Genomic DNA, 27,609 nt, shown 5'->3' on the forward strand with positions numbered 1-27,609 from the left:
CCAGGGTGATCCAGAACATCATCTGTCGGGTACCGCTAATTTATTTATATATGTAATACCACGTACAGTATTCCTTCCAAGATTCCAAGGGCTTTTGATTTCGGCCTGCAAAACTTTTTCATTTTCTTCTACTTAATATGGTAGGTGTCACACCCATTTTACCAAGTTTTTTTCTAAAGTTATATTTTGCGTCATTTTGGTATATAATTATGGCATTTTTTTCATTTTTCGTAATTTTCGATATCGAAAAAGAGGGCGTGGTCATAGTCGGATTTCGGCCATTTTTTACACCAATACAAAGTGAGTTCAGATAAGTACGTGAACTGAGCTTAGTAAAGATATATCGATTTTTGCTCAAGTTATCGTGTTAACGGCCGAGCGCTGGGCTGTGTATAAAAACTGGGCGTGGCTTCAACCGATTTCGCCCTTTTTCACAGAAAACAGTTATCGTCCTAGGAGCTAAGCCTCTACCAAATTTCACAAGGATTGGTTAATTTTTGTTCGACTTATGGCATTAAAAGCATCCTAGACAAATTAAATGAAAAAGGGCGGAGCCACGCCCATTTTGAAATTTTCTTTTATTTGTGTATTTTGTTGCACCATATCATTACTGGAGTTGAATGTTGGCATAATTTACTTATATGCTGTAAAGATATTAACTTTTCTTTTAAAATTTGAATTTAAAAAAAAATTTTTTTAAAAAGTGGGCGTGGTCGTTCTCCGATTTTGCTAATTTTTATTAAGCAGACATAAAGTAATAGAGTAACGTTCCTGCCAAATTTCATCATGATATCTTCAACGACTGCCAAATTACAGCTTGCAAAACTTCTAAATTACCTTCATTTAAAAGTGGGCCGTGCCACGCCCATTGTTCAAAATTTTACTATTTTTCTATTCTGCGTCATAAGCTCAACTCACCTACCAAGTTTCATCGCTTAATGCGTATTTGGTAATGAATTATCGCACTTTTTCGATTTTTCGAAATTTTCGATATCGAAAAAGTGGGCGTGGTTATTGTCCGCTATCGTTCATTTTAAATAGCGATCTGAGATGAGTGCCCAGGAACCTACATACCAAATTTCATCAAGATACCTCAAAATTTACTCACGTTATCGTGTTAACGGCAGACGGACGGACGGACATGGCTCAATCGAATTTTTTTTCGATACTGATGATTTTGATATATGGAAGTCTATATCTATCTCGATTCCTTTATACCTGTACAACCAACCGTTATGCAATCAAAGTTAATACACTCAGTGACCTCTGCTCAACTGAGTATAAAAAAAAACATAGTGGCCAGCCATGGACAATTAGTACAACAATATAAATATCAATAGAGTTCAGCGAGCAGCCCTCGGAGGAATGCAAGGTCGTGATAAACTGACGTACTAAATGTACTCCTAAACCAGCTACCTCTGGACCATCACTCGGGAAACTTTAACTTGTGCGGCATTAAGAACTCGAGGCGGAACTCTGGGCGGTATGACTACAGTGGTATCTTCAGAAGACTTCCCAGTTTGGCTTCGTCATCAGATTATCACGCGCCCTTACTTAGTTTTGACAGGTGTCATAAGGTTAAGTCCCCCTCGAAAGGGGTCTGAAGGGGCGACGGCGTGCAAAGGAAGGACGAAATTTCACTATACACCGAAGATTCCAGAAAGGACTGCGATGTGGGTGCTGTTGGCTTCTGTGAACATATTTAGGTGTCGCTGTCAGTTCGTTTACCAAATTTTGTGGACGTGTACGTCCCTTTCGAGACGTGCAATTATGTAGTTAGCCAAGCTGCGCTCATGGCAGTTAACTCCCCCATTACTTCGTCTAAAGCCGTCAGCAGTTGCGAAAGGTCGCTCCAAGACGAAGCTAACTTTGCAAACATAACTCGTATATGGAAGCGAGAAGGCAGGCGAAGTTAAGCGGCAGGGGCACTGCGAGAGGCAGCGCAGGCGGTCGATATGCATCATCCACTTACACCAATCAAAAGAAAGATACTTACATAACAGGTTCAAAGAATTAGCCATACCAGATGGAACTCCTCGGACACCTGCTAGATAACAAACAGGCTTACCCCTCTATTACGTTACGGGCAACTTCACCGTTTTTAAGATGTCAGATAAGGCTATTAGCATTTCAGCATTGTTTACAATCCAGTTATCCGCTATGTAGTGGCACTGCTTTCGAGGAAACAAAGCCTTTACTAGAACTTTAAATATCGTCCAATGGAAACTAGAAATAGAAGACTTCGATATCAAAATTTCTTTGAAGAAGACGTCATCTCAAAGTTTTCTTCAAAAAGGCCCTATTAAAGCATAAATGCAACTCTTTTTGAGGCAAGATAGGGAGTTTATGATACAAATTTGAGATAGGACAATCTTTAACCGAATTCTGAGATAAATATCGAGATTGGGTGTTCTTGCAAGCCGTTTTCGAATAAGTAGTTGTAAAAGGATGATATGAAACTGAGGCACTGAACTATTTAAAATTTGGCTGATATAAGAGTAGAAAATGGAGCCGTGCTTGCCGCTTTTACATAATCACGTTAATGAAGTACTCTTATTTTCATGACTTACGGAGATTCGGCCTCATGTTATAAGTACTGAGATATGAATACTTCAAGTGTGTTTGTTTTTGTATGTGTTTCGTTATATTTATTTAATTATTTCCCGTTGATTCTAACTCTTATTCTTTCGTCAATCACTTGAGTGCCCCAATAAAGCTAAAAACATTGTTAACCTTCTGCTGCGAGACTGGGCTCTTTGGGGACCATTGCGATTTACTGCTTGTATTTCATGTTTATTGTTATTTTCCTTTTTTACTATTAAATTGGTTGCCACACTTTAATAAAAAGATTTGAGAGACTTTAGTTTTCTCATATATCGAAGGAACCTGTCAGAAGCCATGGGAACTGACCTATTGAAAATAATCATATTTATAGTGCGGCCGATTTGTAATTTGGTACATAGTAGGTTCCTTCTTTACCTATATAGGTTAACATTATGACGCTTTCTTTCCAGGTAATAGAGCAGGGATCGGTCTATTCCAAAAGACTTTAATTATAAAGCGTTTCTAAATTGCGTACTTGCCGATCTATTCGACGAATTCTTAGATACGGCGTGAATTGCTTAATATTTTGTCCAAGTAGCTTTCCCTGCATAGGTAATATTAAGGGTACTTTTTAACTGGAAATCGAACTAGAGACTGGCATATTCCAAATATGATATTTTTGATTTGAAATGTAGAGAGAGCAGGTGAATGAGAGTGACTTTTCACCGAAAAGGGGACCAGATACCGACTTGTGCGAAAAACGATGTTCAAGATTTAAAACGGAGATAGAGCAGGTGGGTGAGGGTGAGAGTGAGTTTGAAGGGAAAAAGGTGCAGTGGAAAGCAGTGCAGAGATTGTGAATGAGAGGAAAGTAAAAGAAAGAGTGAGAGAATAAGAGAGCATACAAGAAGAGAGTGAGGGAAAGGAGAAAAGAGATGATGTAATTGAAACAGGAACAGGAAATGGAGAAAGAAGGAGAAAAGTGAGCTATGAAGTAGTATTTATATTAAAATTATGGATGTAAATCAAAGTTCGGTCGAGACTGTCTTCTGTCGCTAGTATCCTTTAATTTATGTATTTATGTATTTATTTATTTAGTCTATGATATACAGAGAATCCTGCAGACTAGATTACATAAGAATTCACATACTTATATATAATAAAGAACCACTTAACTTAAGGCAGAAAAGAGCATATTTTTAAAGCATTGCCGCGATAAAGAAAAATCAATACAATGTTTATGATTAATTGAGTTGATTACAATTAGAGCGCGTGTGATTGGTCCATTCAGCTCATAATTAGACTTAAAATTCTCAAGAGCAAACATATAATGTTGACGCAAATTACGCTGTGGAACATGGAAGTTCAAAGATTCAAGAATTATTGGACAATCGATTACGCCATTAACAATATCATAAAGGAACATAATTGTGGATATTACCCTTCTACTTTCCAGGGAATGAAGGTTAATTAACTTACACCTTGAAGAATAAGGAGGAAGGGGCTGGTCGAATTTTAAATCAGATAAACAGTACCTCATAAAAGTTTTCTGAACACGTTCAATCCTCATATTATGAACCTCATAGTGAGGACTCCATATGATGGAAGCATATTCAAGCCTAGATCTAACGAACGCATTATACAACAGCTTCTTATTATATGGGTCCTTAAATTCGGAGCCATTTCTTTTAATAAATGCCAATAAGGCGTAAGCTTTGGGAATTATGAAATTTAGATGTTCAGTAAATGTGAATGATGAACACCTAAATCCCTTATTTTACTTACCCCAACTAGAGCTGTATCATAAACAAGATAAGTCGAAGTCACTGTATTTCTTAATTTAGAATACGTAACACTGTAACATTTATTGACATTGAGCGCGAGCTTATTTCTACAGCACCAAGCATTAAAATCATTGAGTTCAGTTTGAAGGATGGAAAGATCACTCTTTTTTAATTTTCAAAAAAAAAAAAAAAAAAAAAAAAAAAATTAGGGCGCTCATATTCACATGCCAACCGAAAGGTGTTGTTGTTGTTGCTGATGTAGCCATAAAGATACTCCTCGAGACTTTTGGAGAATTTGGTCGATGTTGATGTATGAGCTCGCACATCTCGGAAACAATTTTAAATGACCCTATTTAACCTTCTAGTCCATTCCGCTAACCACCTCCTAGTTCAATGAAAAGCTTGGGTCCACAAGAGCCTCGGCTGCTAAAGAAACTGAATTGGAGAAGCAATAAATGACAAAAGAGTGATGAGCGGCGACACCGCTCAGAAAAACTTCTTTCTTATTATAGAAACTTCTTCCTAAATTTTCGATGTTGGTTTGCTCGGCACTTGAACCCAGCACCTTCGGTGTGGCAGGCACGTTACCACCACAGCATGGCAGCCGCCCTTCTCACACAGCCCTCATCAAATTCGCGACCTTATAGCTCATAGTGAAAGTACAAGATCCGCCTTCTCCGCATTGCCGATAAACTCAAATTTAGATGCAAAGGCATTAATATCTCGATGCGGTTAATCTATCATAGGGTTAATATCGCTGAAGAACCCACAACACAGCCTAAAACACAAACAACAATAATTAATAGGGCAATGAGTGATTGTGACCGAATATGACCGATTGTTCACTACTCACAACTGCAGGCGATAGGAGTCAAGATTGCAACAACAATTTTTCCAAAATACTAATAATAAAATTTCCAGCATTAAACGAAAACAAAAAAGCTTCTCAAGCAATTGTTTTTGTATGTATCGTAAGTAGGTATTGTTGTTTGCAATCGTCATCAACTTAGCGGTTGAATGTTGGCGTTTTATTGGAAATACAGCTGTTGACTTCGTTGTTACCTTCGCAGCTGAACGGATTTCAGTACGAACAATTGATATGGAGCGTAGGCAAAAGGCACAGAGTGGTGTTGAATGGCGATTGGCAAGCGGCGTGTGGGGCGCGATGTTTGGTGAACGATAAACAGCGCAACGGAGAATTGATGGCGATTGCGTTATTGGTTGTACTTTCAGATACAATTTTATTGCGGATCTTACTTTAGTCTTGCAACGGACGGCGAACGGTGCGCGAATAGAGCGCTACTTCAAGAGCGAGCGCGCGTCAGTGTTGTTGAGTTTTTAAGCAAAAATGGAATAAAATATTTATCGATTTAAAAGAAAATATAAATTTGTGTCTGTTAATTTAAAAAAATAAATAAATAAAGGAGTGTATTTTAAAAACTATAATTAACATAATTAATCTTATTACATTATTGATGAGTGTTAATTGTGAAGTGAATGTAAGAAATATCAATAAATGATGTATGCAAGTTGTGCGTTAAGTGAGCGCGGCGAGTTCAATGCGCGCGCATATATGAGCTGGTGACGAACAACAAACTCGTTGATTGGAATAAGCGATCTGCGCGCGCTTACGCGTCACAAAGTTGTCATGCGCGCGCGCACTCAATCTGCAGCAGCACATCTACCGCATCAGCAGCAGTGAACGAAATCACCGTGTCAGCGCGTGTGATCTTTACTTTCATTTTTTATGTTTGCAAACATGTTGTTGGCATTCCAGCTGAATAAATGTGCAAACAAGGCAAATATGTATTAAAGAAAAAGAGAGAAATTTTTTGAATATTCATGTGTTGGAAAAATACACATAGAAATCACTATCACAGAGATCCATCAGCTCAGCGACAATTTGCCTACTATTTCGAAAAATACAAACATTGATGTACCTACCCAGATACGTATGCACATCTATCAAAAAACCGGTGACAGAAACCGTCACTTTCAATAACTTCGTAGTAATGCTAATGTCCAGTGTAATAAACAAGTTGAATGTGTAATGCCAGTAGTTATATGTACGATGCATTTAATTACAAACAAACAAGTGGGCTAATCCATCTCAAACTCATCAACGGTTGGAGTCAACAAGTTTCTATTTTAATTAACTCCGCTCAAGACTTTTCTTTGGACTGGCGTAGATTATCTTGCACCACTTAACGCCGGGCAGTTGCACATAAAATGATCCGCCGTTTCTTCCTGTTTGTTATCTTTACAACTCCTACATCATCGACAGTAGGGCACCACTAGCCTTTCTGCATGCCTATCACTTACTTAGAGTGTTAAAGTGACGGAACCTCTCAATATGTAATTTTGGCCGTGCGGTCACCGTGGCGTGGAGGTAGCGTGCCTCGCCTAGCACACCGAAGGTCCTGGGTTTAAGTTCCTGTCAAAGCAACATCAAAAAATTTAGGAAATGTTTTTTTCAGTTAGAAAAGTTTTCCTAAGCGTGGTCGCCCCTCGGCAGTGGTTTGGCAAAGAGTCGACTGTAATTCTGCCGTGAAGAGCTTCTCAGTGAAAGTGCATCTGACTTCCAGCTGTCATTCGGAATAGGTCCCTTCCATTCAACTTTTAAGTAAAATTAATAGGGAGCACGACGCAAATTGGAAGAGAAGCTCGCCCTAAGTCTCCTCGAAGGTAAATAGCGCCACGTATTTATTAAAATTTTTTTATTTGCTAAAATACCCTAAAGGTTTGTAGCCATCTTTCATTTGCTTGACGGCAGATGTACTCTTTTAGCTTTCGCTTGGCAAAGAGTATACCTAAGCGTTCTTTGTCAGGAAGAATCTGCTTTTTCGTGCCTTGCCTAACAAGTTCGTCTGCAATACAGCAGTTCCCTCAATGTCCCTGTCTCACGGAACTCATGTGAGGTGTATACGGTTCTATTGGGCCATCTCCTGAAGCGATCGGTGACACTTTAATATTAGTTCTGAATTTAATGAGAGAGAACCAAAGGATTTGATAGCCGCTTGGCTATCGCTTAAAATAAAGATTTCCTTGCCGATAGTGCATTTTCCTATCCAAGCCGGGGCTTCCATTAAAGCTAATACTTCTGACCGGATTACACTACAATGATATGGTAGTCTGAAAGAGCGTGGGAGCTCTTGGTCCTTTGAATATACCCCTCATCCAACCCTACCGTTTAACGTAGAACCCTGGATGCTGCCGTCAGCAGCAAAGTATCGATCTGACTCCACTTAATCATCCCTGCTTGGATTGTTTACTATAAAGTCCTAACTGATGTGTTCGCACAGTGGTCTGTGCTTCAAGGAAAAGTAGCAGAACTGTTAGCACGCTAGTGTGTCCTATGGACGACCTCTCTTAAACGCAGGCCTGATGTTGCAGCAGAGCTTTGCTTGACGTTGTCTTTAGAGCACCAGTTATGCTGTTCATACTTGATCTATGCAGTTTTTCTAGCAAGTTTATGTTTGACGCCTTGCTCAGCCCTGGACACAATGCGACTACCGCTTACAGCAATAAGGCCAAATAATCGCTATATAAATCCGTCTGGAAGTTCGTCTCCATATTTTGCCAATGGCTCTTTTACACGTGTGTAATGCAATCTACTATATCTTCCTAGAAACTGAATGACGCTATCCTCCAAAATTCAGCTTTTTTTTACAAAACTAAACCTACGCCAGATTCAGGCGTACACCATTTGGTGCCGGTAGCCATAACGGTGGTATTTTGTGGGGTTAGTGTATGAGACAATCTTTACTTTATCGCAATGGACGCTAGGCTTAGTGGTAGTATTTTGTACCATTATACACTAAGCGAAGACAAGCTCCATTTTAACAGAATTGACGCTACAATCTCTGCAGTACTTGCAAGGAATGTTTTTTCGACCCTATTTGGGGCCTGTCTAAGGCAAGCACTCTGGATGTTACTCCAAGTAAGTCAAGTTCGACTGAAGATGTTCAACATATTTAATTTTAGACTTCGTACTGCTCCGTTATATGTTTCAGATAGGTTTGAAAATTTATAATAATTTTGTTGTCACTGAAGATGACACAATGTCGAAACTGGTTTGCTTAAAAAAAAAAAAAAATATTATAAGGTATGGTGGAAAATCGTTCCAATATACAACGAAAGTAGACAAATCTAATCGTGGACCCACTGGTAAACACTAGAGCCTCTAACCTTGTGTTGTCCTGTGTTTAGTAGTGGATTGTCCAACCCGTTTATAGGACCGTTGTCTAACGAATTTCGGAGATGAGACGCGCGTTTCTAAAGTGCTGAAATGGGTACAAAAGATGATCTATATAGCAGTTAGCAGATTCTAGGAATCACACTTAAACCGCATTTGAAAGCAACTCGCACATTAGAAAAAATTCTCAAGTACGGGGCAGAATTATGTTCAGGGACACATGCCCTTCAACTTGTTGTGCACTAAAGGCACTCTAGCTTTCTCAATAGCTTCGGCTTTAACAGTAAAGGTTGTTATGCGCGGGTCTACCACGCTATCCCCAAAATCGAAATCCCCAAAACAAAATCCCCAAATCAAAATCCCCAAAATCAAAATCCCCAAACCCAAAATCCCCAAACTCATAATCCCCAACACAAAATCCCCATTTTATGTGTGAAATAAATTCAAATTAGGTTTAAAATCGCCGCAACCAAAAAAGGCTAATAATCCATACCAACATGGGCTACGCCATGCCAAGTCCGGGTGTATGGTATAACCGTGGCTACCGCCACGGTGATGTCCTTCTGCGTAGTACACGCTTCTGTTAGCTTGTTCGAATTAGAGCGACTAGCAGTTCTATATATGTATAAGTAAAATTATGTATTGCCAAAACGTGAATATATAGTTATGCATACATAAATATGAATGAAAGAGGAAAGAGATATTGCTATTTTTTACACGGTCATGATGTTTATCATAGCACTGGGATTTTGTGTTTGGGGATTTTGCTTTTGGGGATCTTGATTTTGGGGGATTTCGATTTTGTGGATTTTGAATTTGGGGATTATGTGTTTGGGTATTTTTTTTTTCTTTGGGGATTTTGTGTTTGGGTATTTTTTTTTTTTGGGATTTCGTGGCACTCCCGTTATGCGCATATCTTGACCTTAAGTATTGATTGCACTGGCACCGCCGCCATGAAGTGAGATTAATTCATTCCCATAGTTCTGTCCTTTTAGTGAGTGTGAAGTCGAAATTTCTGTAGATAAAATCACATTAGATCTTCAGTTGAGAATATGTTTTTTTTTTGAATAGCCAAGTGGTAGTCTAAGTCTCGAATTAAAAGATAAAAATAGTTTGAAAGATATCATATAGCACCCAATAACTTACACAATAAGAGTTTCCAGACGCCAGTGAGTTTGAACATTTGATAAATCGTTGCAAGCGCCTGTTGGGCAGGAGCGAGTCAGCTTACTATAGTAAGAGTGGGGCTGCCTCAACTTCCTGCAAAGAAAACGAGGTCTCTGTGACCAAATATCTCGCTTGTTCACTTGTCCCCTTTGTTTTTGTACCCATTTGTTTTTGTACCCCTTTGTTCGGAGCCGCGTAAGCATTACTTAGGTTCGAATAAGAGCTTTTAACCTCCTTGGTTACTCTCACGTTACTGGCAATCGTCTCTCTGCTCGCTAAAAGAACATTTCTCACGTGTCTTTTGATCATATCCCTTATGAATGTCAATGTCTGGGTCATCTAGTGTGCCTTCCAGCCTTGTTCGTTTTTGTGGAATCTGTGGCCCACAATATAGGTGATCGTATTTACGCAATTCATCATATAATAAATTGTAATACTAAATTTCCAATTTAAATAAAATTGCGTAATAAATTGTTTCAAACTCAAAATGCAACCTTGTAAAGTGTGTTTTTGAGTAGATTTACACGTCAGTTTTACGCATGGCTCAACTATATGGTTGGCTCATCTCATCAGCTGATTTTATTTTTTTTCATTTCACTGGAGTAGGAATTGTCAAAAGAAGATGGCAAACTCAAAATGAAACCAAAACATTAAACACATTTTCTTACAACACACAAAAATTTCAAAGTTTTATGTTTTCATTCCATTCCATTCGCCTAATACCAACACGCATATTTTGACAGTTTGAACAAATGTTGTTGGCGTAGAGATGAGCCAACCAGCTATCAAAATACTATTGTGTAAGCTAAATTGAGTTGTATGAACACCACTCAATATAAATCGAAATTGCCTCAATTTATTTTTCTGTTTGAACATAGTATTAGAATGACAGCCTCAGCCTCCTTTCATCAGCGAGAAGATGTATCAGTATGGTACCCGCAACGACCGTGCGATAAGCCCTTAAAAAGTGATTTAAGAATGTAAGCTTGCTACCAAGTCCACTCACTGGTAGTGTGAGAAGCTAAATGCTTCTACATGGCAAGCATGTTTTATTGTTCATATCGCCAAATAAATGAAAAATTGTTGACCAATCCAGTCAAGTTGAAATTATCTGGTAATTGTTATTGATTGATTTGAGATGGAATGACCCGTGAGAATGCATATGTAATAACAATTGGATTGCTGTGTTTGCTTACAAAGTTAATCGAATTTGCAGATTGAATTATTTTCCTGTATCTAAAATAATCAAACAACAACCCGTTTCTGATTACAAATGCAGGCAGGAAGCCAATGAATATGTGACAAATTTAGTGATCAATGGCTTACATAAATATCGACATAAATAAAAAATATATACCATCACAATTGAACAGTGCAAATGCTTTCACACCTGTTATTAAAAAAAATATCATTTGTAATCATAATGTAGTGTAATTTAGTTCATGTTGGTCAATTCGAAACAACGTTTTAATCCACTATTGTAGAAAAGTATTAAATGCAAAATTGTTGATTTGCAAGTGCGTTTATACGAATTCGTTATTAAATGACGCAGTGAATGCAACTGAATCCTCGTGTTTATCGTTCAGATTTATTGGTTGCTGGCCATAAACAGGAAATTATTAGTCACAATGTGAGTATCAGTATATTTAGGTACATAATAGTATATATGATTTCAAAGAAGGCTGTCCACACAGAATGATCCAGAGCAATACTGCGCTTACTTACTTACTTAAGGCGCGCCAGTCGCTTCTTCTCTCTGCAAACCGGCGCCAATTGGTCACACCAAGGAAGTTTAAATCGTTTTCCACCTGATCCTGCCAGCGAAGTAGGCGCCGCCCTCTACCTATGCTTCAATAAGCGGGTTCCGATAGAAACACTTTCTTGGCCGGAGCGTCATCTTTCATTCGCATAACATGAGCTAGCCAGCGCAGCCCCAGCTGGACTATGTTGATGTCTGCGTAGAGCTCGTACAGCTCATCGTTAAATCTTCTTCCATAAATCTTTCGAAGAACTTTTCTCTCGAACACTCCCAGAGCCGCTTCATCTGATGTTGTTATGGTCCATGCATATGCACCATATAGTAGGACAGGTACGATAGGTGACTTGTAGAGTATGATTTTCGTTTGCCCAGAGAGGACATTACTTTTCAATTGCCTACCTAGTCTAAAGTAGCATTCATTGGCAAGAGTGATTCTTCGCTGGATTCCAAAATGCTGGTTCCCAAATAAACGAAGTCTTTTACTATTTCGAAATACTGCGCTATGACAATGAAATAGAGCTGCAAAACTATCGATTTCGGTGCCGTTCGATATTTTCGATAGCCCGAAAAATACTATCGGACTGTTTCGTTTTTCAAAGGCTGGCTAGCTACAACTTCCAATAAATTTTTGAATGACCATTAGTGCATAAGTAACGTTGCTGTCAAAATTTTTTATGGATCGGGTAATCCAATCAATAGTTACGAGCAAAAATCTACTTCAACATGTACAAATATGAACACTTTTTTATAAAAACCTGAATATCGAAACTATCGGGCAGAAAAATATCGATGATTTTCCAAAAAATAAAAAAACAAGTAAGGACGGGATTGTCTTCGGCTGTGCCGAAGACTTCATAACTTTTATGAATGGAGCTGAACAAAAATCTTATCCCATTCGTAATATCCAAATAATCGGTCACATACGATTTGTAATATATAGTGAACAGATTTACACACTTAAGCGTCTTGTTAAGTAGGCTAGATCAGGTTGAAGTGGCTGCCTCAGGGCACACCTAAGCCAGTGATATTAGGTCCGTTATGATACGACGAAAATACGTCATTACTAGACTTTTCACGAACCTGAAAGAGTTGCATCGCATACTTGGTTATTTAGTTATATACGTGTGTATGTGTGAGTAACAACACTTAGCTGACGACTGCATATATATATGTGAGATAATATCTTTCCTTTAAGCTGCTGGTTATGTGTGTGTAATATTCTTCGTCGCCTTCTATGTATGTGTTTAAATGATGATTGATGTGTACATGTATGTAGGAGTGGCTGCGTGCTGTTTTTGTTGTTGTGATTATTTACTAACAGCATAGTGATGCTAATATTCGCCACAGTATATTAAGTTTGTCACGAATCTCAAAATTGTAAGTCCTTATAAGAGAAGAGGTAGACTCACCAATAAGTATACCGAAATGATCAGGATGAAGAGCTGAGCTGATTTAACCATGTCCATCTGTCTGTTTGTATTATTATTATTATTTTATTATTTATTATTTTATATATATCTTAAAAGTCGCTCAGGTATATAAATCTGTTTACTATATGTTTCATATCTTATACAGCCGATTATTTGTATATTACGAATGGGATAAGATTATTGTTCAGCCCTATTCATGAAAGGTATGAAGTCTTCGGTACAGCCGAAGACAGCCCGTCTTTACTTGTTCTTATGTATGCAAGTGATAATGGTCTTTCTTTGATTGATTTTAATTTATTTTGTTGACAGTTTCACAAAAAATATAACAAACATCGCAAAGACGAACCCAAAATGTGTAAAACTCTACAATTCAAAAGATCATACATTTGTACATGCTTATGTGCTTAAAAATATTATTTATAACATGGATTTTTACTTAAATTGATAATGCAACCGTGAGTCATCTGCTTCCCATAAAAATAATTACACGCGCACTAATTATGCTTTATTTATATTTACAGTAGTAGATAAAAAAATACTTTGCTTTTTATCATACGCTCTTTATTTTAATGTTTACTGAATTATGTTTATTCGGGTGGTCCTTATAAATCAAACGACCAATTTTTTTCCATTCACAGCCATTCAAATGGTAAATACCAAAGCCAAAAATGTCAGAGACAAATTATACTCCCGGTTGGAGACGATTAAGTGATGTCAAAAAGGGTCAAAGTTACAATTCCGCTAATACCCTAAATTTATAATTATATAGCTGGTGATATCGTATATAAGGTTGGCGCCGATAAGAAACGGTTAAAGGGTGTCACACAGTGGGTAAAGTTCAGATTTGAATATATTGAGCCTTTATAGGATAATCTGAGCTTAAATCCCTGTACAGCACGCCTTAACCATTTTCTATCGGCAGCAAAATGTATACGTGACGTCGTGAACTATAATATTTTCGGTAGGTTAGGTTAGCGCGAACTTGCCGGTCAATACAGACTTCACTTAGACTGAATGTATCGCCAATTATGTGCCAGGACTTATGTTATAGAATAACTCCGTCCTCTTGGCAAATACTAGACGTTTTCTGGACCTAGCATAATTGCTGCCCCAAGATTTGGCAACTCTGCCGCCTCTAATAGCTGGAGCCTTGACCTGATGAGCACAAGATACGAACACAGAACGTGATCGCACTTCCTACACCTGCTGTTACTGACGAGGCTTTACTTAAAAGCATGTGACGCCAGGAGGCAGTTTCCAGTTAGTATGCCCATCGTGAGCCTTATGAGCCAGTTTATGAGTATAATATCGTAAGATTTGCACATAATATTAAACATTTTGCAGCCCGCGCTTTTGTCTACGCCTTTCCTGCTTGCTAGATCATACGCAACTCCTGTTTGTTTTTGATTTTTCAAAACGGATTGGGACATCTATTGTTGTTTCAGCGAGTGTTGGACCCTCCTTTGATAACTTATCGGCCTTTTCGTTACCTTCTATCCCTTTATGACCGGGAACCCAGAATAGATGAAGGGTTCGGCCCGAGCTAAGTTTTTCCTACACCTTTTTTGCATTCCAGAACATTTCTTGATAAGGTACTGTATGAGATTATTGCCTTAATCGCCGCCTGACCATCAATATATATATATTGACGCGACTGCAGCTTCCTCCAGAATGTCGGCTGCTTTCTTTTTACGACTATAATTTCCGCCTGAAAGATGCTGCAGTAATCTGGCAGCCTGTAAGATCTACTTATTTCTGGATCGACACAGTAAACAGCAGACCCGACCCCTTCCTTGGAGCCATCTGTATAGACGTGAAGATTTTGTGTATTAGAAAACAACAAAATTATATTTTAATACTAGCAGATCCGGCAGACGTTGTTCTTCCCTTGGTTTTGTCCAGCTGCCCAGCTTTGAATAAGTCTTTATCTCTGAATCTCCTTTCCCGTCTCCGTCCCTTTTCTTTATCCTTTTACACTACTCTCTCTGCGTCTCTTTCTCCCTCTTCGTCTTTTCCATCTCTTCTTTTCTCTCCAGCTCTCTGGGCAGAGGCCATCTATCCCTATCTCTCTTTCATCGTCTAACTCTAACTCTTTCTCAGTCTCTTTCTTCTTTCCTCGTTTTTCGTCTCTTTAGTTCTTTTTACTCTTCTCTATTTCTTATTCCCAGTACCAATCCCAGTCTTAGAGGGTTGGATGTATTTTTAAATGATGTTTCATAAAAAAATAAAAACAAAAAATTTTGTTTAAGAAAACATTGAAGAAATGGAGCAGACTTACTATTTTGGGGTATGAAAAATAAATAAGATCCGATTCTCAAAACCTACTCAACACGCTCGCAAGGTTTCAAGAGAATCGGTCAGCCGTTTCGAAGGCGCTCAAACACAAACACTGTGCCATGATAATTTTAAATGTAATGGCGTTCTTTTTTATGGAAAAAATATTACCCTTATGCTGCGCTCTTAAAATCTATGCAAAATGGCTCTTTTTGTATTTAATGGGAGCCCTTTTGGTATTCAGTTAAAAATATTTTGTGAAAGGAACACACAATCACACGGAAGAGCTAAGACGAACCAACTGGGCGACATTATTTTCAGAAAAGAAAACGCTCTATATTTTGGTCCTGATCGGAACCGGTTAAAGGGGTCGCACAATGGTTTAAGTTCATTTTCAATGTACTGAGTTTTCATAGATCCCTAGAAAACACGTCTGAGCCGATTGCAAGAGGGGGCAAAATTTATATTTGATATCGCCAACTTTAATATTATCGATTTTGGGTAATAAAAAACAAACAAAAAATATATTTTATATGTATGAGTTTCTGTGGAGGAATTTCTCTCAAATCGGGACCATAATTTGTATGTGATATTTTTGACCTTGGTATAAACAATTACATATTCGATTTATAAGGACCACCCTTATGTTTATACTTCCGCTAAAAAAAATATAATTTTGTGCTCACCTGAAATGTGAGCACTTTTTGAAAAAAATCCGGTGTGTAATCAAAAAATATTTGCTTTTGCCATGAACATGAAACTGCGAACCAAATGCTTTTAAACTTTCCTTTTGCGTAGTTTGGCTTATTCTTAGTATGTAAGTATGTAAATAAGGAAAAAAAGCGAAAATGGCAAATAAATTTTTAAAAGAAAAAAAAAAAAAAACAAAAAATCCTTAAAATGCTTAAAGTTAAATGCGTAAAAACAAACAATTTGGAGTAAAATAAAAATGACGTCGAGCTCTTCCGCCAATTTTTGGTACATGTAAACAAAAAGAGAGGAGAAGAGTAAAGGGAGAGAAATAGAAGATGGGTGAAAAGGGAAAAGGCAGAGAGCAGTAATATGAAGAATAAGAGTAAGATAAATAAGAAGTATCAGGGTGGACAGGAATGAAAAAGAAGGATCGGTTGCGAGTAATGTGAGAAGGCGAAAAGGTGGGGAGGAAGGGAGGGGAGGTACAGAAAGAGACATAAGCGTAGAAAACGAAAGAGAGGTCGTGGGGGACGGAGAGCAAGTAGAAGAGGAAGTGGGAGGTGAGTGAACAGGATAAAGGAGTGGCAGAGAAGTCGAAGACAAAAGCAAGCGTAACGGGATAAGGACAAAAGCGGTATAGGGACAAAAGCTCGGAAAGTGAGTGAGAGGGGGAAGGCTGAAAGCAAGACGCTGAGAAAGAGGACGAAAATCGCAAACGAAGTAGAAGAGGAATCAAAGGATGTATATAAAAGGAATGTAAGCAGATAAAAAAAGAATTAGAGGGAGTGGAAGAGGAAAAATACGGGTAAAGGAAGAGCAGAAGGAAATAAAGTTGAGGGTGAGAAAAAGGATAAGATGAAGAATAAGGGGATTCAAGTGGTTGTGTAGTTTGCGCAATTCATAGCCTCTCCAACAAAAGAGTCAACCTCACTTACCCGTGGATAATACTGTTTATTAATTAGGCGAGGCTCTGGCGACCACAAGCTCCTCACGGAAGTAGAGGGGTCGATGACCTAAAAGGTTTAAGCTGGTCACACCAAATCCTTCCCCCATATGGGCGGGCTAGCACCTTAATGATGCTATTTTCTGAAAAGTACCAGATAAATATGGGTTAAAGCAGCATTTAAATCGATAAAACTCCACAAAACCAATGGAGATTTTCCTTATCGTTATCGTTACAAGAAGCAGAAGATGGCAAAGAAAAGGAAAGGGAGTAGTTAAGATAAGAGAAAGAGTTTTACTGCAAAGAAAGGAAAGAAGAGTATGAATAGAGATTGGCGCAATGAAATAACATGTAATATTTTTTTTTTAATTTTAGACCAGGCATGCTTAACCAACGAAACGATATCATTTCGTTACGATAATCAACGTTAATAAACGAAACGAAGTCATTTCGTTTCGTTTATTAACGTTAAGATCGTCAATTTAACGAAATGATTTCGTTTCGTTTTCTGCCATATCAAAACGAAATCAAATCGTTTATGTTGATTATTAATTTCAAACTATGCTGGCAAAGCTGATTGATGGCGGAGTCATTAAAGGTGAAAGCATTATCCAAGCTGATTGCAACTTTTCTCATGAATTTTGACAGTACGAACATTTCTCAGAGTATTTTTGACATTACCACCAACGAATTACACAAACAAATTACATAGAGTTTGTGTGTATATGTGCGCTCGTTGTTGCCACCTTACGGCTTCACCATGGCTATAGCATTGCCAGCACAATTCAAACATAAAGTATCACGTTTTCGTTAACGTTTTTAACGTTAACGAAAGCTTTTCGTTCGGTTAAAAACGAGATACAATTTATCTTGATAATTTCTTTATCGATAATATTTCGAAGTGTTTCAACGGAAACGGTGGAAATTTTTTGATAAACGATTAGCTTAACGTTAAGGTGCATCCCTGATATGTACATACAAACGCTAGTTAACAAATCCAACAAAATTAGTTTTCATGACACATTTTCTGCTCTCCAAATTAATGAAATGTGAGATATGTTTGGTCATTGTTATAAAAGAAGTACAGCAGCGAGCACGAAAATAGGAGCAGAAATTTGTAACAAATTTCATTTTTCTCAATATTTATCTTATTATAATAAGATAAAAGTTGAAATTGTTTTACGATTTGATTTGCTAGATATTTGAGCTATGAGAGGAAACAACACATTTTTTTTATAGAAGCGATTACAAGTACATTTTTAATCCATTCTTTACTAAGTACGTCCGCTACCTACCCACAGCTGTATACTTTTTTCTGCCCGAACACTTCAAAAGTGAACCTCGCTTTCCATCTGCACTATATATCCCATCCTCTTATAATTTATCTTTAATTGTCCTCTTATTATTGTTCATCCCTAAAACCATTTATCTTTCTCCCGCTTCCACTCTCATTCCTACTTCAACTACCGCTCACAATCGCACGAACACTTTCCTCAACTTCCTCATAATCTCTATACTAAATATGGTAAACTTGCTTCGACATGCGGCCGATTTCAATATCTTTGTTGTTATAAACCACTACGAGTTTATATGAAACTAACGAAGGTACATTTTTTAAAATGACATTCATCTTTACATATAAGATAGATATGTAAGTCAGATCCCTGCAAAAATCGTTGGATCATGTGGTCCACTGGAGTACTTACCATTATACTCCACTGTAATGCAGCAATGGACCATCTCATGTTTCTACATGAACATATTGTAAGCCGATCATTGCTCGTTTTTAACGATTGCAATCACTACACGATGTTTATTGGACTGTGGGTACTCCATTGAGTGCTCTGATGTAATGCGGAGCTGGAGTATATGGTCCAGTCCTAGGACATCGCAATGTTAATTGGACCATATTTTTTGTATGAATTGTGGTTAATTTTGGAGCACTCGGTTGATCCATAGCGAGTACTCCATACATGCATGCATGGAGTACTCGCGATTTTTGCAGGGATGTTATTCTGCGCGATAATATACTTCTTTGCGATGTATGTACTTTCTCAGTAAACAGAGCGATTTGTCATATTATAGCTCCTGCAAAAAAAAAAAAAATTATCTTCTTGTCTGTCCCTCCTCCCCTTCATGTTTGATCCCTGTCTACCCACCATATCTAACCCCTTTCACTTCCTCGATATTTCTCTTTTCTACTGCCACTTAACTTCTCTCCTTCAACCTCCCTCTATTTTTCTTCATCTCCTTCACTTCTCCAGGTTTCTCTCACCATTATTTTTCTCACTGTCTCCTATTCTCACACTACACGCTATCTCTTGTTTTCCTGTTTCTCCTGTTCAGCTTATGGCTTCCCCCTCGCTCTTTTTCTTTACCCTACCCCTTTGCTAAAACCCTCATTAACATATCCTATTTATTACCTATAATGTTAAAAAAAAAACTCTCGGATGACCCTGGTCCACATTTTAGTCCAGATCTGGAACTAAAAAAAAATGTGTTCTTCTGTTCTTGAGTTATTAAGTAACGAACAGATTTTGTATTCGCTTATATATGTAAGATGAACCTATTCGGTAGGCTGCCTAAACAATAAATTTCAACAGATCGCTACATTCCGGTCCACTTTCGGGAATGAAAGGGTACTAAAAATTAAGTTTGTCGAAGAGAACCCCTGTATTAAATTTCAAGCAAATCGCACCATAAATAGGATTTTGTCGAATAGGTAGGCCACTGGTTCACTTCCCGAAAAAAAAAATGTTTCAAATATTTATTTGGTAAAAGAGGTACCCCTGTACAGAATATCAAGAAAGTCGCACCACAAACTATATTCTTTGCAATAGCTCGGTCCTTTGCAGATACCATTGTGCCAATTTTCAAGCAAATCGCACCGTAAATATGATTTTTCGCGATAGGTCGGCTCCTGTTCCACTTCCCGGAATGAAAAATAATGACTTAACCAAAGAGGTACGGCTGAATCGAATTTCAAGTAAATCGCACTATAAATTATTATTATACCTTTCATGAAAATGAAATGGTATATTAATTTCGTCACGAAACCGAAAATTGTAAGTCCTTAAAGGAAAATAGATAGACCCACCATTAAGTATACCGAAATAATCAGGTTGAAGAGCTGAGTTGATTAAGCCATGTCCGTCTGTCCGTCTGTCCGACTGTCCGTCTGTCGGTTTGTATGCAAACTAGTCCCGCAATTTTTGAGATATCTTGATAAAATTTGGTGAGCGGATGTATTTGGGTGTCCGATTAAACATTTGTCGGAACCGACCGGATCGGACAACTATAGCATATATCCATACAACCGATTTTTCAGAAAAAGAGGATTTTTGTAATATCTTATCCAATTTAACAGATTGAAGCTTCAAACTTCACCATATACTTTCGTATATTGCACGTATTGTTGCCTGAAAAAATTGATGAGATCGGTCGTATATATAGTATATATCCCCCACAACCGATTGTTCAGATAAGGAACTTTTCGTAATTACTGCCCTATTTTAAGAGCTAGAGGCTTCAAATTTCAACCAATGCTTACGTATATAGCATATATTGTTGTCTGAAAAAATCATAAAGATCGGTGGTATATATAGTATATATATGGTGGTATATATAGTATATATATATATATATATTTTCGCAAATTTTAGCCCCATTTTAACAGCTATAAGCTTCAAATTTCACAAAATACTTACGTATATAGCATATATTGTTGTCTGAAAAAATCATAGAGATCGGTTGTATATATAGTATATATCTCATACAACCGATTGTTCAGATAAGAAACTTTTCGCAATTTCTACCCCATTTTAACAGCTATAAGCTTCAAATTTCACCAAATGCTTACGTGTATAGCATATATTGATGTCTGAAAAAATCATTGAGATCTGTGGTATACATAGTATATATCTCATACAACCGATTGTTCAGATAAGAAACTTAGCGCAATTTCTGCCCCGTTTTGACAGCTAGAAGCTTCAAATTTCACAAAATGCTTACGTATATAGCATATATTGTTGTCTGAAAAAATCATAGAGATCGGTGGTATATATATTATATACTTCATATAAACTGTCATTTTGCCCCTTTTTTACGGCTAGAAGCTTCAAAATTCATCAAATTTCATCAAATAGTTACGTTTACGTCATATATTGTTGAAATACGTGATTCGTAGTCATAGTTTTTACACGCAGACCACAAAAAACCTGAAACTTTGCATCCTCACACAAAGTACCTACCTGTTTTTTATTTTATATTTATCTTAAAAATCGTTAAGGTATGTAGATCTGTTCACTATATATTTCTTATCTTATACATCCGATTATTCGGAGATTACGAGCGGATAAGATTATTGTTCAGCCCCATTCATGAAAGGTATGAAGTCTTCGGCACAGCCGAAGACAGTCCCGTTTTTACTTGTTTATTTTATATTTATCTTAAAAATCGTTAAGGTGTGTAGATCTGTTCACTATATATTTCTTATCTTATAAGATAAGATTATAAGATAAGATAAGATTATTGTTCAGCCCCATTCATGAAAGGTATGAAGTCTTCGGCACAGCCGAAGACAGTCCCGTTTTTACTTGTTTTTTTAGAAAGATCGGCCCTTGGTTCACTTTTCCATTTTATTTTATTTTTTTTCCATACGAAGAATCTGATCTGAAATATTGTCAAAAATCAACACAAATTTTGAGAGACATTTAGCTTAAATTTTCCAATTAAATCTTAAAATCTTAAATCTTCGTACAATTTTCTCGAACTTTCGAACTTTTCCGAAAACGGTTTTGAGACTGATTTGCATAGTTACAGCTAGAAAATCCCTAGAATTTTTTCTTATATTATAGAAAGAAAAAAAGAAAGTGGAATTAATTTGAAGAAATTGGATAAAAATTGTTCTCTGCTATTTTTGTGTTCGCTGCTGTATTCAATATTTACAAGGTTTACTGCAAGCATGTGCTAATTAGTTTAAAAATACTTAACCAATATATTAACAATTAAATATGTATACAAGATAAGAATAATTACAATAATAAAGATTAGAATCCATCGTTTTAAAATTGACGCGTTGCAGTTTAATAAATTCCTCAATTATGAATCATTTTGATATCAAAGTTTCCAAAGTACACACATGCATATGTACAAACGTACTTACATACACATATATTGGTTATGTCGCTGAACTATGTGAGTAAACATCGTTCTATCTTGCAAGTCCATAATCAAGTGTCGTTCAAGAGTGAGTTGAACTTTAAACAAACTGGTTAAGACAATAAACAAGCTCCTCTACCTCATATTTGTAAGACATAGAATAATTAACACAAAGCAAGAAAGTAAAAATGTAGAAATTTGTTCATTATGTAAGAACACCGATATTATAATAAATGCATTGTGGCGAACGAATTAAGTCATCCCGCCGGCACTCTATTTTATGATCTTGGACACTATTCATGTGATTTACGTTTTTATGTAGATATGTTAATTAGTTGTATGCGTCATTTAAGTGGTTTAACGGGCTTTTAAGCTTTTGGAATCCGAAATTCGGTTAAGTAATTAATAAATTTGAAAGGATTTTTTCTTTTGGCGTTGGTGTTGTTGTTACTGTTGTTGTAGCGGTTGTTTAAGCTGTTTAAATACAGAAACTCGATCTCGGCAAGAAATTAACTTTTTGCCGATTGCATGGAAACAGGTGGACGAGATAAGTTATGGGGTTGCCGGCAGCCGTCGCGCGCTCTCGCCCAGGTTTGGTTAGGTTGAACTGAGGACCTCACAAAGACTGAATGAGTACACTGTGTTACCAGTAGTTTGCCTAAAGGCCAAACTGATAAACCATATTAGATATCAGCGCCTATGTTATAAAATAACTCCGTCCTCTTGGCAAATACTACAAGTTTTCTAGGATATATGCCACTAACTGTTTCTAGATCTGATAGCTGTCCCACTCCCAATAGCTGGAGTCGTAGCCTGGCAAGCACAGGACACGATCATAAAACGTGTTCGATCGTTTCCTCCCTAAACTCGCACTTCCTACATCTGCTATCACTGACTAAGCCTTATTTAAAGGCATGTGACACAAGAAGGCGTACAGTCCCCATCATGAACGTATTGTCCCCTATTTTCAATGATAAGAGTAAATTTGTTACTCTAAGGTTGAAAGAGCTGCACACGATCTTCGAAACTTTGCAGCTCCGCGTTTGTTTCCACGCCTTTCCTGCTCGGTCAATCATGTGAAGCTCTCGCCTTATTTTAATCTCGCTCATTCTCGCGCCGCCTTGTTTAGTCAGCTTTTTCATTTCCATCTATACCCATATGTCCAGGGACCCAATATAGATGCATATTCCTCCCTGTCCCGATTCTTTCCAGGCATTGCTTACACTCCAACACACTTTAAGATGTTATGCTATGCGAAATTGTTGCCTTAATTACTGGTTGGCTATCAATATTAAAGATGACCCGGCTACAGTTTAAGCTATTTTCTTCCAGTGCTTCTACTGCTTTGGTGAAAGCTACTAATTCCGCCTGAAAAACACTAAAATGATCATGCAGCTTATAGGATCTGTTTATTTCCGGATAAGCTGAGCCATTTGGGCATACTTGCGCCTCCCATAAACCCCTATTGTGGCTGTAAGAGCTTCTTAGGCGCGCAGATTCGGAATCAGGTAGTATGTTCGTATATATACTATGGCCATATGGTCCGCACTCAAGCTGCCCGAGGCACTGAGCCTCCTTGCAGTCGTTAACGCAATGCTCCTTGCCATCAGGATTACAGGTGGAAAATGCATAATGGTGTACAGTGCACCCGTCGTGACTGTTTTAAGGACTCACGTGAAGCTAAGCATTGATGGCCTGCATATTTTCTCTTATTTTTTGAGGTAGGTTTTTTTGTGTATGGCTGTCCACCAAACAAGGACTCCATAGTATAGGATAGGCTTTAGAATCGCTGCAGGTTCCCAATAAATGAGAAAGGGCGGTGGACCTCACGCACACCCCAGCTTTCTTTTACATGCATACAGTGCCGTCGAGGCCTTCTTCATTCTCTCTTCCACGTTGAGCTTCAATAAAAACTTACTGTCTAGAATGATTCCTAGATATCTTGTGAAAGGTTTCTCCTGCAGTGTCACCCCTAGTAAACAAGACTATTTCTGTCTTTTCCGCGATTGCGGTCAACCCGATTTTAGATGCCCAGATATGTACCACCGAAGCGTTGTTGAAGCAGTTGGTTGATTACCAGCGTTAACAGCGGACGTGGTAATACCCCGTCCTGCGTCGCCCCGCTTCGTACCCCTGTCCAACGAAGTTGAGACCATCCATGGTCGAACGTTTAGAGACAATGTTGAAAGTCCCGGCAATGTCTAAGAAGACTCCTAAGGCATACTCCTTATATTCAAAGGCTTTCTCTATGTTTATAACTGCCCTTTGCAGTGCCGTGTATACCGACTTGCCTTTGTAGTTTTTGGGATGCTACACGAGCCGTTCCCCAAGAGTACGGTACATGATTCGACCTTATGCATTTAGCTGTAAAAAGTTCAAAATTTTATTATTTTTTCGCTTAACGGTACATGGGAACGAAATAAACGTTGAATCTGTGATTTGCGCTACTATATACTGCTAATTGTCCTGCTTTGAGGAAAGCTATGATTGCAGTTATTGGTAAACTTGAACTTCAATTAGGCCTTATTACTCTTCGAGCACTGCTCAATAACAGATCACGTTGTTCTTTAACACGGCAGTGTCCGTCCCTCCTTTGGTTAGCATGATAATTTGACAAATTGGTTCCTTGACACTTTTAGCATATCGATTATTTTGATGAGAACAAGAATATGTGCTTATTCCTAGGGATTTTGGACACGTTCTAGATGAAGTGGATTATTTGTATAGAAGATGCTCAAACGTCTCTCTGCTATATATGGCTTCAGAGCTTCAACAGTGGTCACTATGCAAAACACTAATCTTTTCCGCAAGCGTGCCTTTTGCTTAATGACATGTGCAGACCGCTTTAAAATATAGGTGCTAGATTTGTATCTACTCAGATGACCCTGCTTAAACAAAGTAAAACAGCTTTTCTCCATTTTGTTGCACCTAAGGGTATGCCTCCTTCGACACTGGTCTTTCACATGTCATCACATCAGCCATCTCACTTTCCTTTGATTCTTCTATAACTCGGAACCCACACCTAAATGTGCTCCTGAGCTAATAGTGCCGTAGCTAACGCATTTATTGCTGCCTGACTGTCAGAGAAGATAGTTGCCTTATCAGGAACCATACCAAACCTTGTGGCACGCGAGTCCATAGTGGAGCAGTTTGTTTATATTTGAAATTGAATCATCATCATCTTATATATTATTTCTAATTGCTGTTTTTATATACGGGTCTCTTTTTCGCTCTTATTTGGAATCCAAATCTGTAAATAAAATTTTGGTTATAAAGATGGATATTGGGGCTATTAGCGAGCTTTGGGCAATTTGGGTCGTAGTGCTTTTGTTTAGCTATATTTTACTAAAATAATTTGTTAAAAATAAACGATTATGAGCACACAAAGAAATCTATTTGTACTATGGCACTATTGTGAATATTTGCACTGCATTACCGGCAGTTGCTACCATGCGCCAGATGGCAGCGCAAGCTGTAAGTTTTAATTGATTGATAGAACAGCTGATTTCTGTTGATATTTGATAAGGGACTTTTGTAATGGTTGCGCAAGATGCGCACAGGTCCGGCTCGTAATATTTGATTGAAACCAGTTCATACTTGTTGCTGTTCTAATTAGTATACAAAAATGGAAAATGTTTAGCCATATTTAGACCACGCCCAAAAATGCTTAAACTATTTTGTTCTAACAATTTTGAAAGCAGAGCTTTTTTTGTATTATTCTTTTTATTGCTTTTCTATTGTGTTGTTGTAGTTTCTAACACTTCTTAAGTATGTTGTTTCTAAATCATTACCTTTTTTGTCAAATTTTGTGCTCATTCGTCATAATCAGGTTACCTAATACTGGTAAAGCTTCAAATTGAAAAGTTTGTTCACATTTCGGAGTTTATGACTTTGAAAATTTCAAGTACATTAAAAACGCATTGACACAGATATATGTATGTATATAGCTCTGGAGTTACTTGTCGTTTTGCGGTCATCATAATAACCGTTTGCTGGCCAAGTAGTGATTGAAATAATACTATTGGAACTATTGATACTCCCGCAACTTACTTGCTCTATAATACGATTCTTGAGCATAGCTAGGTTAGGGAGCTGTCCAGTACTTTAATGTTGGCCCTTTGTGCTATCAAATATGCTAATGGCGAAACTTACTGTGGCAACGATAAGCCACGAACAAGGTACACATGAATAGGTACATCATGAAAACTTCCTCCGGAGAGTCGAATACGTCACGGCCGAGATGTTTACGCCTCGTCCTCACATAGGCTGGACAGCTGAGTATAAAAATTTGATTGTACCTCTTCGTTCTCCATATAGCAAACACAGCTGGAGTTGTCCAGGCGAGCCCATGGACTCCCATTGGGCAGTTTCGTGTTTACACTCTAATAACCATGGATAGATGAGCTTTTGGGAACCCTAATAGGTCCGAGCGCTTGAAGTCAACCACGACACACGATAAGTGGTGGTGTCAGCCCAGCATTTGCTAAGCTTAATCAAGACCTGCTTCTCCAGAAGCAGACAGCAAGTAGGCAGTGTAATCGCAAAATCTCCACTGACAAACACGACGAATTCGCATGTGCCTGGCCTGTTCAAAAGAGCAGCCATAACAGTTTCCAGGGACATCCTTATGCTCTGGCATACATATAATTTTTGTTAAAAAGTATTTAGATGCCACCGCAAGTGATGTGGTGCAATCTATCACAGCCCCCTTGACCTCACGGTGGCGGAGCTTGGCGCTTTGATAGAGTTGGGTCGTTTCGTTCTGAACTTGTTCAATTGACCGGGTCTCTCAACTGAACAAGTGAACTAGATCTTCGATTTCGGTTCTATTTGTTCTTTTAGTTAATTTGTTCCTTTAATTCGTTTTATCTTATGTTATTCTTTCTCACTTCTCGTTCGTGAACATTGTAAATTCATACATACATACGCAGAAATTCTGAGCACGAATGTCGATGATGCCACTTACACTAAAGATATGTGTGGTCAGCTTTGTGTGTGGCACTGCTACAACAATATATGTATGGACTAATTATGAAAAACATCTTTTGTAAGAAACTAATTACATTTATTAAACTTGAAAAGATCATATTTACAATTTGTGTCTGTACTCTTTCAATTTCCTGGATCTTCCGAAATTCGTAACTTTTTTTAAAGTTAATTAAACATATATGTATATATTAACTTATTTATTCATAACACATTTAAATATACCTACACAAAGCATTGCTGCATACACACCATCATCTATACTTGTTGGCTTTTTTTCGCGGGTGCAAGCAGCAGTGAACAAATTTGCTTGAAAACAAAAAAGAACAGATGAACAAAAAGAACAACTTGTTCGTTCATCAGAAAAAGAACTAAAGAATCGAATCTCTGAAATGAACGAAAAAGCACAACTCTACGCTTTGACATCTGAAAAAAAAATGTTGAATTCCCTAAAATTTACAGCGGCGGATTTCATCCCATCTACTGCATTCTTTATTTCGGCGACCTCCACCTGAAAGGTGCTGCAGTGATTTAGCAGCTTAGAGTTAAGGCTAATACCGAGCTAATAGCATGATACTCCACTTCAATACTCCCGCCCAGCCAGGTTCACCGGACTTACTTACTTACTTAATTGGCGCTTAACCGTCTAAACGGTTATGGCTGTCCAACAAGGC

The 27,609-nt window shown here is 37.8% G+C and overlaps 2 protein-coding genes across 5 annotated transcripts in view; one reads left to right on the forward strand and one right to left on the reverse strand.

Moving 5' to 3' along the window:
• The window catches only part of BBS1 (Bardet-Biedl syndrome 1), a 272,737-nt gene that overhangs the window by 23,763 nt on the left and 221,365 nt on the right, over positions 1–27,609 (reverse strand). The window contains exon 1 of one of the 4 annotated variants that reach the window (XM_067788095.1): positions 1,997–2,086. The exons of the other annotated variants lie outside the window; for them this stretch is intronic. Within the exon in view, the coding sequence (XP_067644196.1) occupies positions 1,997–2,021 (25 nt within the window). The 5' untranslated portion in view covers positions 2,022–2,086. Of the gene's footprint in view, positions 1–1,996; positions 2,087–27,609 lie in introns of those variants that run through there. 4 annotated transcript variants of the gene reach the window in all.
• The window catches only part of Exn (Ephexin), a 212,208-nt gene continuing 195,574 nt past the window's right edge, over positions 10,976–27,609 (forward strand). The window contains exon 1 of the mRNA XM_067788067.1: positions 10,976–11,320. The gene's annotated coding sequence lies outside the window, so the exon portion shown is untranslated. The remainder of the gene's footprint in view (positions 11,321–27,609) is intronic.

This window comes from Eurosta solidaginis, chromosome 5 (assembly GCF_040869045.1).
Source record: "Eurosta solidaginis isolate ZX-2024a chromosome 5, ASM4086904v1, whole genome shotgun sequence".
In the NCBI taxonomy this organism is placed as follows: Eukaryota; Metazoa; Arthropoda; class Insecta; order Diptera; family Tephritidae; genus Eurosta; species Eurosta solidaginis.